We start from the raw sequence: 16,468 nt of genomic DNA, 5'->3' as shown, positions 1-16,468 counted from the left end.
AGCATTTCCACTGACTTGGCCTTAAACATAAGAGGAAAGCTCTGCTCACCTGGAAACCCGTGTTGCTGTAGCCTTCAGCTCTGGGGGCTGCCGTACTCCTCAGCTCCATGCTGTTTTTGCTGCTGGCTGGCTCTGGTCTGGAGGTCCTTTGTACCTGGGAAAAAGCACCAGTCTCTGCTGATGTCAGAAAGCCACCTGCTGTTATAGGAACTTTGGCATTGCTTGCTTCAGTTTGGAAACTTCTGCAATAACCTCCTGAATGACTAGGGCTGACACCTGGTTGGGGTGGGGCAGAGAGGCAGGCGGGTTGGCAGGGTGGAGGCATCTAGTGCTGGCCCGCCCACTTTATTACTCTTTTCCTTTATCCCTATTTTTGGCATCCTATTTGCACTCCTGGGGAGAAAACTCTTGTGGTGCACAAAACAGAAAAGGACCCTTGCCCTTCCCTTCCCTTCCCTTCCCTGACCTGCCCTTGCCCTTCCTCCCTTCTTCCCTCCCTCTCTCCCTCCCTCCCTCCTTCCTTCCTTCGTTTCTTTCTTCTTCTTCTTCTTTTTTTTTTTAAATGGAGTCTTGATCTGTTGCCCAGGCTGGAGTGCAGTGACACAATCTCGGTTCACTGCAACCTCTGCCTCCCAGGTTCAAGCAATTCTCCTGCCTCAGCCTCCCAAGTAGCTGGGATTACAGGCATGAGCCACCACACCTGGCTGACTTTTGTATTTTTAGTAGAGACAGGGTTTCACCATGTTGGCCAGGCTGGTCTCGAACTCCTGACCTCAAGTGATCCACCTGCCTTGACCTGCCTAAAGTGCTGGGATTATAGGCATGAGCCACCGTGCCCAGCCAGAAAAGGACATGTTCTCTATAGTCTTTAATGAAATCCTCTGTTTTCCTGTGGGTGGTGTTAAAGACTAGGAGTGGTGGTGGGGTGGAGGGTGGGCGAACACAGGACATAAGGTCATGCTGACCTCGGTGATGACCTACTGTATACCAGGGATGGATGGATAGATAGATACATAGACAGATAGGTAGGTAAGTAAGGGTCTTGGCTCTTCAGAACAACTCCAGATTCTATACTGAAGTACAGAAAAGTTAACAATTTGTTTAGTGTCATTTAGCTAATAAAGGGATAATGAGAATTCAAATTCAAGTTTGGTTCATTCTGAAACCTTTTATTACATCCCTGCTTCAGACTGGGCTGCTTTCAAAAATCCAGCTTACAGAAATGCAGATATGTGGCAAGTAAATGAAAGGTGACCAACTATTCACCTACCAAAAGTCAATAAAAGTGCTTTGTTTTCATAAAGCAATTCACTTTGCTTTATGAAAATATTAGCTGTAGAATTCTTTTAAAATAGGGATTTTCCTCCCAGTACAATTTAAAATACTGCAAAACTGTGGACAAAAGAATGGAAAGGGCCTGGTGTGGTGGCTCACGCCTGTAATCAATCCCAGCACTTTGGGAGCCCGAGGCGGGTGGATCCCTTTAGGCCAGGAGTTTGAGACCAGCCTGGCCAACATGGCGAAACTCCATCTTTACTAAAAATACAAAAATTAGCCAGGAGTGATAGCGCACACCTATAGTCCAAGCTACTCGGGAGGCTAAGGCAGGAGAATTGCTTGAACCCGGGAGACACAGATTGCAGTGAACTGAAGACACACCACTGCACTCCCATCTGGGTGACAGAGTGAGACCCTGTCAAAAAAAAAGAAAAAAAAAAAGAAAAAGAAAAAGTAAGAAAATACCAAGTATTACGAGTGGTTATTTCTTGGTTGTTAATTTTATGGGAAGTTGGTGTTTCGTTTCTCCCTTAAATGCTGTTGAGTTTTCTATAAAGAGAATGATTTACTTTTGTTATTGTTAACCTAAAGGAAAAACCTGAGACAAACTTAATGTAAGTATAGAGTTTATTTGGGCTAAGTTTGAGATTGCAACTTGGGAGCACACATTCAAGTTGCTCTGAATATACACTTAGTAGCAGTTACAAGTAGATTCTTTTGTGTGTGCATGTGTGTGTGCGTGTGTGTGTGTGTCCTGTTGCCCAGGCTGGAGTACAATGGCATAATCATGGCTCACTACAGCCTTGACCTCCTGGGCTGAAGCTATCCTCCTCTCTCAGCCTCCCGAGTAGCTGAGACTACAGACATGTGCCACCACCCATGGCTAAATTTTTTTTTTTTTGGTGGAGATGGGGGTCTCACTATGTTGCCCAGACTTATCTTGAACTCCTGGGCTCAAGCACTCTTCCCACCTGCCTTGGCTTCCAAAAGTGCTGGGATTACAGGCACTGTGCCTGGCCACAAGTGAATTTTAAAGGAAAAGAAGGAGTTTCTGAGTTGTTTACCAATTATTTACATTAAAATAACATAAGTTATTGATTGGCTATACATTGTTATTTGTATCACACATTCTAGGAACAGAAAGGCAGCCAGTCAGAAACAAAATGCCTTTAAAACAATTGCCCCTGGCCGGGCGCGGTGGCTCATGCATGTAATCCCAGCACTTTGGGAGGCAGAGGCGGGCGGATCACGAGGTCAGGAATTTGAGACCAGCCTGGCCAACATAGTGAAACCCCGTCTCTACTAAAAAACTACAAAAATTAGCCAGGCATGGTGGCGCATGCCTGTAGTCCCAACTACTTGGGAGGCTGAAGCAGGAGAAATGCTTGAACCCGGGAGGCAGAGGTTGCGGTGAGGCGAGATCATGCCACTGCACTCCTGCCTGGGTGACAGAGCGAGACGACATCTCAAAAAAAAAAAAAAAAAAAAAAAAAATTGCCCCTTGGCACAGAGTTGGGTGGTGACTAAAGTCCAACCTTCTGTCTCTCTGGGCCTGATAGATTTTGCATTGCTCACATAGCTGGGACTGTGTGAGTTATTTTTGTTTTCTCTTTATCAGTGACTGAGGCCCAGTCTCTCTGGGCCTGATCGATTTTGCGTATCTCACACAGCTCAGACTGTGGCAGTTATTTTTCTTTTCTTGTTATCATGATACAGACTGTACAGTGTATACATAATGATTAAAGGCTTGCAGGAACCTGTGGTCTGGGTTCAAATCCTGGACTCTACCTCATAACTGTAGTCAACCACAGCTTGAGGGTCACACCTAGCCTTCTGGTGTTTTCATATGGCCCAAGAGCTAAGAATGGGTTTCAGATTTTTAAATGGTTGAAAAAAATTAAAAGGAAAAATATTTCATGACACATTCAAGTTATATGAAATTCAAATTCAGTGTCTGTAAATAAAGTTTTGTCAGAACAGGCCGGGCGCGGTGGCTCAAGCCTGTAATCCCAGCACTTTGGGAGGCCGAGACGGGCGGATCACGAGGTCAGGAGATCGAGACCATCCTGGCTAACCCGGTGAAACCCCGTCTCTAGTAAAAAATACAAAAAAATAGCCAGGCGAGGTGGCGGGTGCCTGTAGTCCCAGCTACTCGGGAGGCTGAGGCAGGAGAATGGCGTAAACCCGGGAGGCGGAGCTTGCAGTGAGCCGAGATCCGGCCACTGCACTCCAGTCTCGGCGACAGAGCAAGACTCCGTCTCAAAAAAAAAAAAAAAAAAAAAAAAAAAAAAAGTTTTGTCAGAACAGAAACATGGCCATTGATTTATGTATTGTCTAAGGCTACTATCATCCCATAAGGCCAGAACTGAGTAGATGTGACGAATACCACACGGCTCAAAGACAAATATCCACTACCTGGCTGATGCCTGTAATCCCAGCACTTTGGGAGGCCAAGGCAGGAGAATCGCTTGAGCCCAGGAGTTTGAGATCAGTCTGGGCAATGTAGGGAGACCCTGTCTCTACAAAAAATACAACCATTAGCCAGGTGTAGTGGTGCGTGCCTGTAGTTCCAGCTACTTGGGAGGCTGAGGTGGGAAGACTTTGGCCATGGAAATTTGGGCAAGTAACTTTGTTCTCTGTATCTCAGATTCTTCTTCCATAAAATGGAGATAATAGTACCTGAGGACTCAGCTCTGATTTTTTTTTTTTTTATCTTGCCCAAATTACTATCTAAGGGGTCTGGGGAGTCATGCCCTACAAATCATAAATTCTCATGAGCTGGGTTTTTTTTTTTTTTTTCCCCCAGACGGAGTCTTCCTCTGTCACCCAGGCTGGAGTGCAGTGGCAGATCTCGGCTCACTGCAACCTCTGACTTCCGGGTTCAAGCGATTCTCCTGTCTCAGCTTCCCGAATAGCTGGGACTGCAGGCGTGTGCCACCATGCCCAGCTAATTTTTACATTTTTAGTAGAAACAAAGTTTCACTATGTTGGCTAGGCCAGTCTTGAACTCCTGACCTCAAGTGATCCACCTGCCTTGGCCTCCCAAAGTGCTGGGATTACAGGCGTGAGCCACCGCATCCAGCCCAGATGGGTTTTATTTAACCCTATATATCACAACTTACTTTCCAACCTGACTCTGGCAGAACATTATGAGACAAGGAAGAAAATCAAAATATTTTACCCCAAAACATGTGTCTTTGCCATATTTTGAAAAGAAAACATTGTCATCCTTTTTCTCTAAGGGCAGCCACTATAAAACTTCAAAAGAACTTTAGTTTCCACAATCTTTGTCTTAACTTGAATCTTCCCTTTCTATTAATCCCAGGTCTTTAGACAAACTCAACCAATTGTCAACCGGAAAATGTTTAAATTCACCTATAGCCTGGAAGCCCAACCCCCTCCTCCCCTTGCTTTGAGTTGTCCTGCCTTTCTGGACCAAGCCAATGTATTTCTTAAATGTATTTGACGTCTCATCCCTCTTTAAAATGTATAAAACCAGGCTGTGCCCTGACCGCCTTGGGCACATGTTCTCAGGGCCTCCCAAGTGTTGTGTCATGGGCCGTGGTCACTCATATTTGGCTCAGAATAAGTATCTTCAAATATTTAACAGAGTTCAACTCTTTTCATTGACATATCCATTTAGAAACACTGCTGAGATGATAAAATGAGTTAATATATGCAGGGAATATTATGTGCCTGACACATAATTCAGCATCACCCAAATTTTATGATTTAGCTCTTTAGTGCTTCTTATTGATGAGACTTGAGGATTTTCATTAGTTCTTCCCCATCATTGCAGTGTGCCATAATTAGTAGTCATTGTGTTACCAAAGGCAAAAAAAATATATATATATATAAAAAATATATATATATATATATATATATCTCCAAGTGGAAGGGAGCAAGAGGAGTACAGATAAATAGACAGCAAATATTTGGGAAACTTTCCTTGAGAAATTGTTAGTTGGAAGAAACCAGTTGGTGCAACCTGATATTAAAACCTTCACCAACTCAAGACTCAATCTAGTTGAAGGTTATGGACGATCCTTACTTTCTGGAGCAAAAGACAGAAATCTTCATCCTATCATTTAAAGCTTCTAATTGCAGAAACGTGACTCCAATGCCTGACAGTCTTGCAGATACTGCTTTAGGAACTTTTAAAAATGCAACGATGTGTTTTCTTCTCCTTGGCTACAGACAAAATGTGAAAAGAATGCAACAACGTTTGGGAGCATATCATTGTGCAAGCCACAGTACTAGACAGTGTTGATTAAAAGATACAGTGACGATTAAAAGATACAGTGACCTCCCTCATCCATCTTCCAACTGTACCTGCCAGCAGGAAAAATTGACACCTAATTAGAGTAAATTGTATATACAACCATGATACTAAAATGCCAAAACAATGGTCATATCCAGAGAACTTGTCATTTAAAATTGTATGTTTCTGAAGCCTATCTTTAAAGAGGTTTCACAACCGATAAAAATTTTGACTCCTTGCAGCACCAGAATTAGTTTGATTTATGGGGCTATCATTTAAAGTGGTAATACCTTGGTAGAAGCTATGGTTCATTTTGTCCAATTAGGAAATAGAAATTGTGATCAGAAAATGAGGTGAAAGGCCTTTTCAGTTTTACAAGACTACATTTTAAACAATTCCCCAGTCATACAGAGTCATTATTTGTGAGAAATAGCTTGTACCAAGAACTAAAAATCTGTCTCTTAACTCCTCAGAATTATTTTCATCACATTGTCACTCAAACTCAATTTTAAACTTTGAAGCCATTGTGTAGCAACCAAGTCACTAGACTTTTCAGTCAAATAATTCCTATATGCCATTCTGTTCTCTAAAACTCAGCTTATAAAAATTTGTAAACTTGGCCGGGCGCGGTGGCTCAAACCTGTAATCCCAGCACTTTGGGAGGCCGAGACGGGCGGATGACGAGGTCAGGAGATCGAGACCATCCTGGCTAACCCGGTGAAACACCGTCTCTACCAAAAAATACAAAAAACTAGCCAGGCGAGGTGGCGGGCGCCTGTAGTCCCAGCTACTCGGGAGGCTGAGGCAGGAGAATGGCGTAAACCCGGGAGGCGGAACTTGCAGTGAGCTGAGATCCGGCCACTGCACTCCAGCCTGGGTGACAGAGCGAGACTCCATCTCAAAAAAAAAAAAAAAAAAAAAAAAAAAGAATTTGTAAACTTATGTACTATCTATACACAAGCTCATTAAAGAAAACCAAAACATAAAAGCCCTCCATTTTTATCAAAATGTGAAAGAAAAACAGTAATTACATGGCAATAGATTGTTTTTCTTGCCTTATGCATGCAGTTCTATAGTGAAGTCACTCTTGATGATGGTATTTCCAAAAGGAGTCAAGTGAAAATTTTTTAAAATTGTGTATAACGCTTGTCCTATTTTGAGCATGATGTGTTATGTGTTACAGACTCCTGCTGTCTTCCTCCCTGAAGAACATTTCATGTAGTGCAGATTAACCTTTGTCTATACAACTTGAAGTAGTTAAATAAATCAAATAATGTTAATGTTAATAATAAAAATGTAATCCTGGGAGGTTTACAAGGCTTAATCTAATTAACTGTCAATTGTTCAGATCATCCAAGAGGGAAAAAAGGAAAGTAATGAAAATGTGTATTTGACATAGGAAATGCTTCAGGATTTGTTTTTCAACAAAATTCTCCTTGCAGTTAGGTTTCTTCCCCTGACATTTATACTATATACCAGGTACTAGGAACGGCCAGCCGGAGCACTTAACCCAGCCAAAGACTGGCCATAGAATCTGCCACATGGGTCATACCTGTCTGCAATTAAAGGATGATTTGGCTGTCTGTATCACTTTAGTGAGAATCTTGGGAAGGGCGGGACACAGTGGTTCATGTCTATAATCCCAGCATTTTGGGAGGTTGAGGTGGGTGGATTACTTGAGGTAAGGAGTTCAAGACCAGCCTGGCCAACATGGTGAAACACCTGTAGTTGCAGCTACTTGGGAGGCTGAATCAGGAGAATCACTTGAACCCGGGAGGTGGAGCTTGCAGTGAGCCGAGATCACACCACTGCACTCCAGCCTGAGCGACAGCGCAAAACTCCATCTCAAAAAAAAAAAAAAAAAAAAAAAAAAGTGCAGGCTCTGAACTCAAATCAGCTTCCAAGTCAGGCTTTACTTCTACACTCACTAGCTGCAAGCTTGGGCTAGTTACCAGTAACCTCTGAAATCATCTACTGCTGCCTGAAAAATGAGGTTTGTGTTTACAGCTATCTCATGGGTCTGCCAGGAGGATAAACTGAGGTGCCACAAGGAGAGTGTCTAGCATCATGTCATAAGCATCTGCGGTAGATTAAATATGTCCCCCAAAGTCCATATGTTACAATCTTTATCACTGATGTGACAGTATAAAGAGATAGGATCTTTAAGAGGTGATTAGGCCATGACAGCTCTGCCCTCATAAATGGATTAATGTGGTTATCTGAGGAGTGGGTTCCTGATAAAAAGGATGAGTTTCTCCTGAATTTCGCTCTCTCTCCTGTGCTCACTTGCCTTTCCACTGTGTTATGATGCAGTGAGCTGAGATCACTGCATCTCAGCTCAGAGGCACAAAGGCCCTCTCCAGCTGCTGGTCCCATGCTCTTGGACTTCCCAGTCTCCAGAACTGTGAGCTAAATAAACTTGTTTTTTTTTTGTTTTTTGTTTTTGAGACGGAGTTTCACTCTTGTTGCCCAGGCTCAAATACAGTGGGACAATCTCGGCTCACTGCGAACTCTGCCTCCCGAGTTCAAGGGATCCTCCTGCTTTAGCCTCCTAAGTAGCTGGGATTACAGGTGCCTGCTACCACGCCTGGCTAATTTTTGTATTTTTGGTAGAGATGGGGTTTCACCATGTTGGCCAGGCTGATCTTGAACTTCTGACTTCAAGTGATCTGTCTGCCTTGGCCTCCCAAAATGTTGGGAGTACAGGCATGAGCCACCATGCCCGGCTTACTTGTTTTTTATAAATTACCCACTTTTAGTATTCTGTTATGACAGCAGAAAACAGACTAAGACAGCATCCATACACTCACGTGTCTGTGGGATACCTGTCAGTAGCCAGTTTTTTGAAAACCTTGAGTTGAGCCTCTAGGGCTCTGTCAGTGTTTAGTAGGGTAAGTGTGTTACCATTACATGTGGTTGAATGAGGTTAACTAAGGGAGCAAGAACAAACATTGATATAGGTTATAGTAATGGCAACATACAACTTACGGATAAACAAGAATCTTCCAGGAAGTGCATTCTTGAGTCTAGAAGATTTCCAGAGATGAGAATCTTTTTTAATAACACAGTCATGTGTTACTTAACAATGGGGATATATTCTGAGAAATTTGTCCTTAGGCAATTTTGTCATTGTGCAAACAGCACAGAGTGTATATGCACAAATCCAGATGGTATAGCCTACAACACACCTAGGTTATATGGTATAGTCCATTGCCCCTAGACTACAAACGTGTACAGCAAGTTACTGTACTGAATACTATAGGCAATTATAACAAAATGTTAAGTATTTGTGTATTTAAATGTATCTAAACATAGAAAAGGTATAGTAAAAAAATATGGTAGATGCGACACGGTGGCTCACACCTGTAATCCTGGCAACTTTGGGAGGCTGGGGTGGGTGGATTACTTGAGGTCAGGATATACCAGCCTGGCCAGGAGGGTGAAACTGCCTCTACTAAAAATGCAAAAATCAGCCAGACATGGTGGTGTGCGTCTGTAGTTCCAGCTACCCGGGAGGCTGAGGCCCAAGAATCGCTTGAACCCGGGAGGTGGAGATTGTAGTGAACCGAGATTGCACAACTGCACTCCAACCTAGGTTACAGAGCGAGACTCTGTCTCAAAAAAAAAAGTTATGGTGAGCTAAGATTAATTTATTATTGAATAAAGAAAATTTTTAAATAAATTTGGTGTAACCTAAGTGTACAATGTTTATATAAAGTCTACATCATTGAACAGTAATGCCCTAGGCCTTAATATTAACTCACCACTAACTCACTGACTCACCTAGAACCTAGTCCTGTAAGTGCCATCCATGGTAAGTGCCCTATAGAGGTGTACCATTATTTTTTTATTTATTTGTTTATTGTTTTTCATTTATTTTTTATACCTTTATTGTTATTATTTATTTATTTATTTATTTTTGAGACCTAATTTCACTCTTACTGCCCAGGCTGGAGTGCAATGGCGTGATCTTGGCTCACTGCAACCTCTGCCTCCTGGTTCAAGCGATTCTCCTGCCTCAGCCTCTCCAGTAGCTGGGATTACAGGCGCCTGCCACCATGCCTGGCTAATTTTTTGTATTTTTAGTAGAGACAGAGTTTCACTATGTTGGCCAGGCTGATCTTGAACTCCTGACCTCATGATCTGCTTGCCTCAGCCTCCCAAAGTGCTGGGATTACCGGCGTGAGCCACTGCACCCGGCCAAAATGTTGCTATTTCAGTTCAGAGTTGAGATGGATTTATTTAACCACATACACACACTTCTGCTATTGATAAGGATTAAAAGTTTTGGTATATTAAGATTATTAAATTTATTAAGATTATGGCCAGATGTGGTGGCTGACACCTGTAATCCCAGCACTTTGGGAGGCTGAGGGGGGCAGATCACTTGAGGCCAGGAGTTTGAGACCAGTCTGGCCAACATGGTGAAACCCTGTCTCTACTAAAAAAAAAAAAAAAAAAAAAGAAAAAAAAGAAAAAAATTAGCAGGGCATGGTGGCAGTCTCCTGCAATCCCAGCTACCCCGGTGGCTTAGGTACAATGATTGCTTGAACCTGGGAAGTGGAGGTTGCAGTGAGCCAAAAAGATCGCACCACTGCACTGCAGCCTGGGTGACAGAGTGAGAGTCTGTCTCCAAAAAAAAAGCTTATTAAGATTATTAGTTTATTAAGATTTTTAGTATGAAGATTAAGGTTTAGATATTTAATTCTGCTACTGATGAGGATTAAGATTATTAGGATTAAGATTTTTTAGTATTTAGGGGTTTCTTATTTATTGACACAACAATGAGATTTGTCATTATTAGGTCAAGTTATTGGGTCAGAATTATAAAAATGCTGAGTAATTATTAGTGACATTAAATTTAAAGATTGTCGATGTCTGAGATTATTTAAAAAAAAGAACTTAGGTATGTACCCCAAATATGTATCTCAAATGTAAGTTGTCCTTAACATTTGCTGTAAGTCTAAAAGTAAATGTTTCAAATCACATCTGAAGTTTACATATTTTAAGCCTCACTCATGTCTAGTCAATTATTTCATATACCAGTGGAAGCTCGAGGTGTCTTGGCTCTTAAACTACATGGTAAAACATCTGTAAGTTGAAGTATAACTTGGGAACACAGGGAAATACTGATATTGAATTCTATTCCATCTACTGCACTAAAAACAATTTATAGGCCGGGCATGGTGGCTCACTCCTGTAATCCCAGCACTTTAGGAGGCCGAGGTGGGCTGATCACTTGAGGTCAGGAGTTCGAGGCCAGCCTGGCCAACCTGGTAAAACCCTGTCTCTGCTAAAAATACAAAAATTAGCCAGGCGTGGCGATGAGCGCCTGTAATCCCAGCTACTTGGGAGGCTGAGGCAGGAGAATCGCTTGAACTCGAGAGGTAGGGGTTGCAGCGAGCTGAGATTGAGCCACTGTACTCCAGCCTGGGTGACAGAGCAAGACTCTGTCTCCAAAAAAAAAAAAAAAAAAAATTATAAACGGAAAAGGACTATGTCCTACATATATAATGTAACAGTCACAATCACAAATACACCAAACTGTGTAAACCTATGTAAGAAAACCTCAGTTTATATGCTTTCCTGTTAATTTTAGTTTTACTTATTTGCCTTGTTAGCATTCATTAGCATGATTGAAAAATTATCAAAACCAATCATTCCAAGTAAATCCCACTCATTCACTCAAAATATAAATTGTAATTACTGAAAGAAAACAAATCCAACTTCTTGGCTTCCTCTTATGATGGTTGTACACACTGAGATATTGGTGTCATTGTTCTTTGTTAGTATAGGGATGTGGCTCAACGCCTGGCTCTCACTTCATCTTGTTCTCTTTCTTCTTGGCTCACAAATCTTCCAAGTTCTCCAGACCTGTTCTGGCCATAGGCATTTTCACTTGAATTTGGACTGGCCCCTGGGCTGGCTCTTTCTCTTTGCTCAGATCTTAGCTCCTCAGTGAGGCTGTCCCAGACCACACTGTCCTATTGCCAGGCCAACCCTCATAGAGCACACTGTTTTGTGAACCATGGGCTCTCCTGCACGGGCATAGGGCTGGGCATGGAGGCAATACAGAGGGTAGGTATCTAAGAGCTCTGAAGGCCTGGCTGGTAAATACCATCCCCTCTAAAAGGAACCCCACAGGTTACACCTAGGACTTCTTGTGCTAGAAACAAGGAAGTTTTTAAACCTACCTAAGGTCATAGCCAAAGGATGTAGGAGTGGCCTGGGAAAGAACAATGTTTATAATCGATTGAAAAACATAAAACCTTCAACAATTCATGAGTCTATAATGATACTTAAAAACAGAATCTCTAGGCCAGGCACTGCGGCTCACACCAGTAATCCCAGCACTTTAGGAGGTCATGGCAGGCAGATGGCTTGAGCCCAGCAGTTCGAGACCAGCCTGGGCAACATGACGAAACCCCGTCTCTACTAAAAATACAAAAATTAGCTGGGTATGGTGGCATGTGCCTGTAATCCCAGCTACTCAAGAGGCTGAGGTGGGAGGATGGCTTGAGCCCCGGAGGTAGAGGTTGCAGTGAGTCTAGATCGTGCCACTGCGCTTCAGCCTGGGCAATAGAGTGAGACCCTGTCTCAAAAAGAGAAAAAAAGAAAAAAAAGAAAGAAAAAAGGAAACTCTGCAAAAAGCCTAAAAAGGGAGAAAATAAGCATTTCTGTTGTTCATGAGGAATTGAATTTAGGGTAACTAAATAGCCCCAGTTGTTAAGAAGAAGCTACACCTTATATATCATTGCCAGCAACAAATATAAAAATGATAGAATTTGAAAAGCATGATTTTGTGATCCTTTGAGCAGGGATAATCAGTTGGAAGTAAATCACTGGTTGGGTAGCTTATGGGGTGCTGGACATCGTATGGAGCCAAATTCACAGTGTGCAGATGACATATTGCCACAGGGGAAACAGGAAAACAGCATCATAAAGATGTCATGGCTGAGGCAGGAGAATCACTTGAGGTCAGGAGTTGGAGATCAGCCTGGGCAACATGGTAATACCCCTGCCTTTGAAAAAAGAAATAGCCAGGCACACTGGTGCATGCCTGTAGTCCCAGCTAACTGGGAGGCTGGGATGGGAGGACTGCTTGAGCCCAGGAGTTCAAGATTACAATGAGCTATGATCGTGCTACTATAGTCCAGCCTGGGTGATGGGGTGAGACCATGTCTGTGGGGGAAGGAAAGACATCAGGCCAATACTAATCCAAATCAACAGTTTACTATACATGGGTCCACCAGATATCATGAACTTCTGATGTGGGGTAATATAAAGTACATATTATCATTTCCGGTTTTGTCTATATATATTTTGATTTCTTTTTTTTTGTAAGAGCTCTGAAGTCAGACTGCCTGGTTCTAATATTAATTCCCCTATTTCTAGATTTGGATCTTGAGCAGTTTATGCAAACTCTCAGAGCCTCTTAGGGTTTTGTGAGGATCTAACGAGAATACTTGTGCAATTGTTGGAATGGGGCTGGGTACTTAAAACACTCAATACTCAATACATTAGCTATTATCACTGTAAGTGCCCTATTCTTCCTTTTCTTATTTTATTTTATTTTAGAAAGGTTCTTGCTCTGTCACGCAGGCTGGATTGCAGTGATGCAATCATGGCTCACTGCAGCCTTGACCTCCCTGGTCTCAGGTGATCCTTCCACCTCAGCCTCCCAAGTAGCTGGGACTACAGGTACACCCCACCACACCCAGCTAATTAAAAAAAAAAAAATTGCAGAGATGGGGTTTCACCATATTGTCTAAGCTGGTCTCAAACTCCTGGGCTCAAGCAATCTGCCTGCCTCGGCCTCCCAAAGTGCTAGGATTATAGGCGGGAGCCACTTCACCCAGCACCTATTATTTCTTGAATAAATGCATACTATTGTCGTAATAGCCATAGATAGCTATATAGCTCTCCTCCCCCTTCCACCCAGTTCAGCCCATGGGATTCTAGACTTTCAGCATGGGATAATTTGAGAACCATCAAGGCATCAGGACCCAAGTTTCAGGCTCTCCTCCCATCATTAACCCATCCTGAAGGCCTGAGGAAGTCAGTTAAGGGCTCTGAACCTGGGCTTCCTCATGAACCTGGAAGAAAAGTGGGCAGGGCCTCCAATCTGTAGCCTATGGGGAGAAAGGTGATACACACTTGGGCAGGAAGGTATTGTTCAGTGTAACTATCTGCTAAATCCCTGGGGCACCATCCAGCTAAGATAAAATGTGATGGTTCCCACTCTCAGTAGACAATACACCAATCCTATTTTTCTTAAATTTACAGAAATGAGGTTAGGTGAGGTGGCTCAAGCCTGTAATCCCAGCACTTTGGGAGGCCAAGGCGGGCGGATCACAAGGTCAGAAGTTCGAGACCAGCCAGGTCAATATGGTGAAACCCCGTCTCTACTAAAAATACAAAAAATTAGCTGAGCCTAGTGGTGTGCACCTGTAATCCCAGCCACTCGGGAGGCTGAGGCAGGAGAATTGCTTGAACCCGGGAAGTGGAGGTTGCAGTGAGCCGAGACTGCGCCACTGCACTCCAGCCTGGGCAACAGAGTGAGACTGTTACAAAAATAAATAAAATAGGCTGGGCGCTGTGGCTCAAGCCTGTAATCCCAGCACTTTGGGAGGCCGAGATGGGCGGATCACGAGGTCAGGAGATCAAGACCATCTGGGCTAACACGGTGAAACCCCGTCTCTACTAAAAATACAAAAAATTAGCCGGGCGTGGTGGCGGGCGCCTGTAGTCCCAGCTACTCGGGAGGCTGAGGCAGGAGAATGGCGTAAACCCAGGAGGCGGAGCTTGCAGTGAGCTGAGATCCGGCCACTGTACTCCAGCCTGGGTGACAGAGCGAGACTCCGTCTCAAAAAAAAAAAAAAAAAAAAAATTAAATTAAATTAAATAAATTTACCAGAATGAAACTGAGACCCACCCTGATTCTGTTTCCCGGAATTAGTGAACAAATATTTGTTTACTGAATCCTATAAAGAATAAATATAATTTTTTCATTTTTTATTATCATAATTCTTCCAGAATAGATTCCATAGCACATATCCCCTTGTAAAACACTATAGAGGATTCATTTATGCCATTGGTTGCCTGTCTCCCCTTCTAGACTGTCAGCTTCATGAAGGCTGGGAACTTTGTTTTGTTCCTTAACACTGCTCAAACATGTATAGCAGTCCTGGTACATGGCAGGGGGTTGATAGATATCAGTTTAATTGTTCAAAAATCAAGCTTGGGTTTTGATTTGTTCACTGAATGCAGATTTACTCTAAGCTTGATTTCACAATCTTGATCCACAAGAAGTAAAAATATGGGGTTTAGGTGCACAGCCTGTGAAATGAATACCATTTTTCTCCTTCCAAAACTGTTTTGAGACAGGGAAGTGTCACAGCTGTCAAAAGCCTGGGTGAGAGGACTGATGTAATAATGTGTGATGTGTCACTTGGCACAGCAAGGTCAGGGGTTTCCCCATAATTCTTCTGCTTGTGTTAATTACAGGAAGTAAGGCGGAATCTGGATTCCCAGGCATGCCTCTCTTGTTGGTCTAAATGGGCATGGCTGATCACAAAGGAGCCGACCAAGGCTGAGAGCCTCAATCCTTGGGAGTGGACTGGGGAAGTGGGCAGGAAGTGGAGACTATGTTTAGCACAGTCTCGGCAAGAAATGGGCAGCACCGCCTCCTCAAAAGGCTTGTCCCACTCGGTGGGAGTCATATTCAGTGAACAGCAATGTGACACCTACTCTGTCAGGGCCTAGAATAGCCCATGAGACTCAGAAGTTGAACACTGAGCTGTGGGTCACACAGCTAGAAACTATGGCAGTGAGATAACCCAATCTAGGGCTTTCTGCCTTGAAGATGTGGACTTTTCCCACTGCTGTCTGCCTTTGGCATCTTCAGCTCCCAAACAAATATGTACAGAGAGTTTATTATGAGCCAAGCACCATTATAGGCACCTGGAAGTCATAAGTGAACAAAGCAAAGATTTCTGACCTGATGGATGGGATGCGGAATGCGAGAGAAAGAGCCGAAGGTCATGTCAGGAGTTTTGCCCTGAACTCCGGGATGGAACTGCCGTCATGTGAGATGGGGAATCTATGGATGGGGCAACTTTAGGAGCAGAGGGGAAGTCCTGCTCTTTAAATATTTGTAGAAGCACGCTTTGCCTTTTCTGCCCACCTTATTTTCTTCCACACAGTCCTGCCTCAGCATTAACACCTGTTCTCCAGACAGATCCCTATTAGCCCTTACATCTTTATCTCTATCCCTGGTTCAAGGAATGGAATTTCAAATGAATAAGACATACTATTCTTTTTTCAAGGCTAGTCATAGATATTTTCAAAGATATTTTACCAACGTTAATTCTCATCACCAGTATGTGACCTTACTGAACTTGTTTTAATTTAATTCGATTTTATTTTTTGAGACAGGCTGGTCTTGAACTCCTGGCCTCAAATTATCCACCCACCTTGGCCTCCCAAAGTGCTGGGATAACAGGTGCAAGCCACCATGCCCAGCCAGACATACTATTTGATAGCGCAATTGGTGACTAGAGTCAATAGCAACTTAATAGTACAATTTGAAATAGCTAAGAGAGTGTAATTGGATTGTTTGTAACTCAAAGGATAAACGCTTGAAGGGATGGATGCCCTATTCTCCATGATGTGATTATTATGCATTGCACGCCTGTATCAAAACATCCTATGGCCGGGCGCAGCGGCTCACAGCGGATTCCCAGGCATGCCTCTCTTGTTGGTCTAAATGGGCATGGCTGATCACAAAGGAGCCGACCAAGGCTGAGAGCCTCAATCCTTGGGAGTGGACTGGGGAAGTGGGTAGGAAGTGGAGACTATGCTTAGCACAGTCTCAGCAAGAGATGGGGTGAGCCCCAAGCAGCACTGCCTCCTCAAAAGAGTTGTCCC

The 16,468-nt window shown here is 43.2% G+C and overlaps 1 protein-coding gene and 1 long non-coding RNA gene across 2 annotated transcripts in view; one reads left to right on the top strand and one right to left on the bottom strand.

Annotated features, from left to right (window-relative positions):
- LOC105498755 (solute carrier family 28 member 3) overlaps positions 1–258 on the bottom strand; it is a 64,744-nt gene extending 64,486 nt beyond the window's left edge. The window contains exon 1 of the mRNA XM_011771072.2: positions 50–258. Coding sequence (XP_011769374.1) covers positions 50–109 — 60 coding nt within the window. The 5' untranslated portion in view covers positions 110–258. The remainder of the gene's footprint in view (positions 1–49) is intronic.
- LOC105498754 (uncharacterized) overlaps positions 1–16,468 on the top strand; it is a 112,348-nt gene that overhangs the window by 37,220 nt on the left and 58,660 nt on the right. The window lies entirely within an intron of this gene.

The sequence above is a fragment of the Macaca nemestrina genome, chromosome 14 (assembly GCF_043159975.1).
Source record: "Macaca nemestrina isolate mMacNem1 chromosome 14, mMacNem.hap1, whole genome shotgun sequence".
In the NCBI taxonomy this organism is placed as follows: Eukaryota; Metazoa; Chordata; class Mammalia; order Primates; family Cercopithecidae; genus Macaca; species Macaca nemestrina.
Note: the sequence above shows the minus strand (reverse complement) of the source record. Positions and strands in the feature narration are given on the sequence as shown.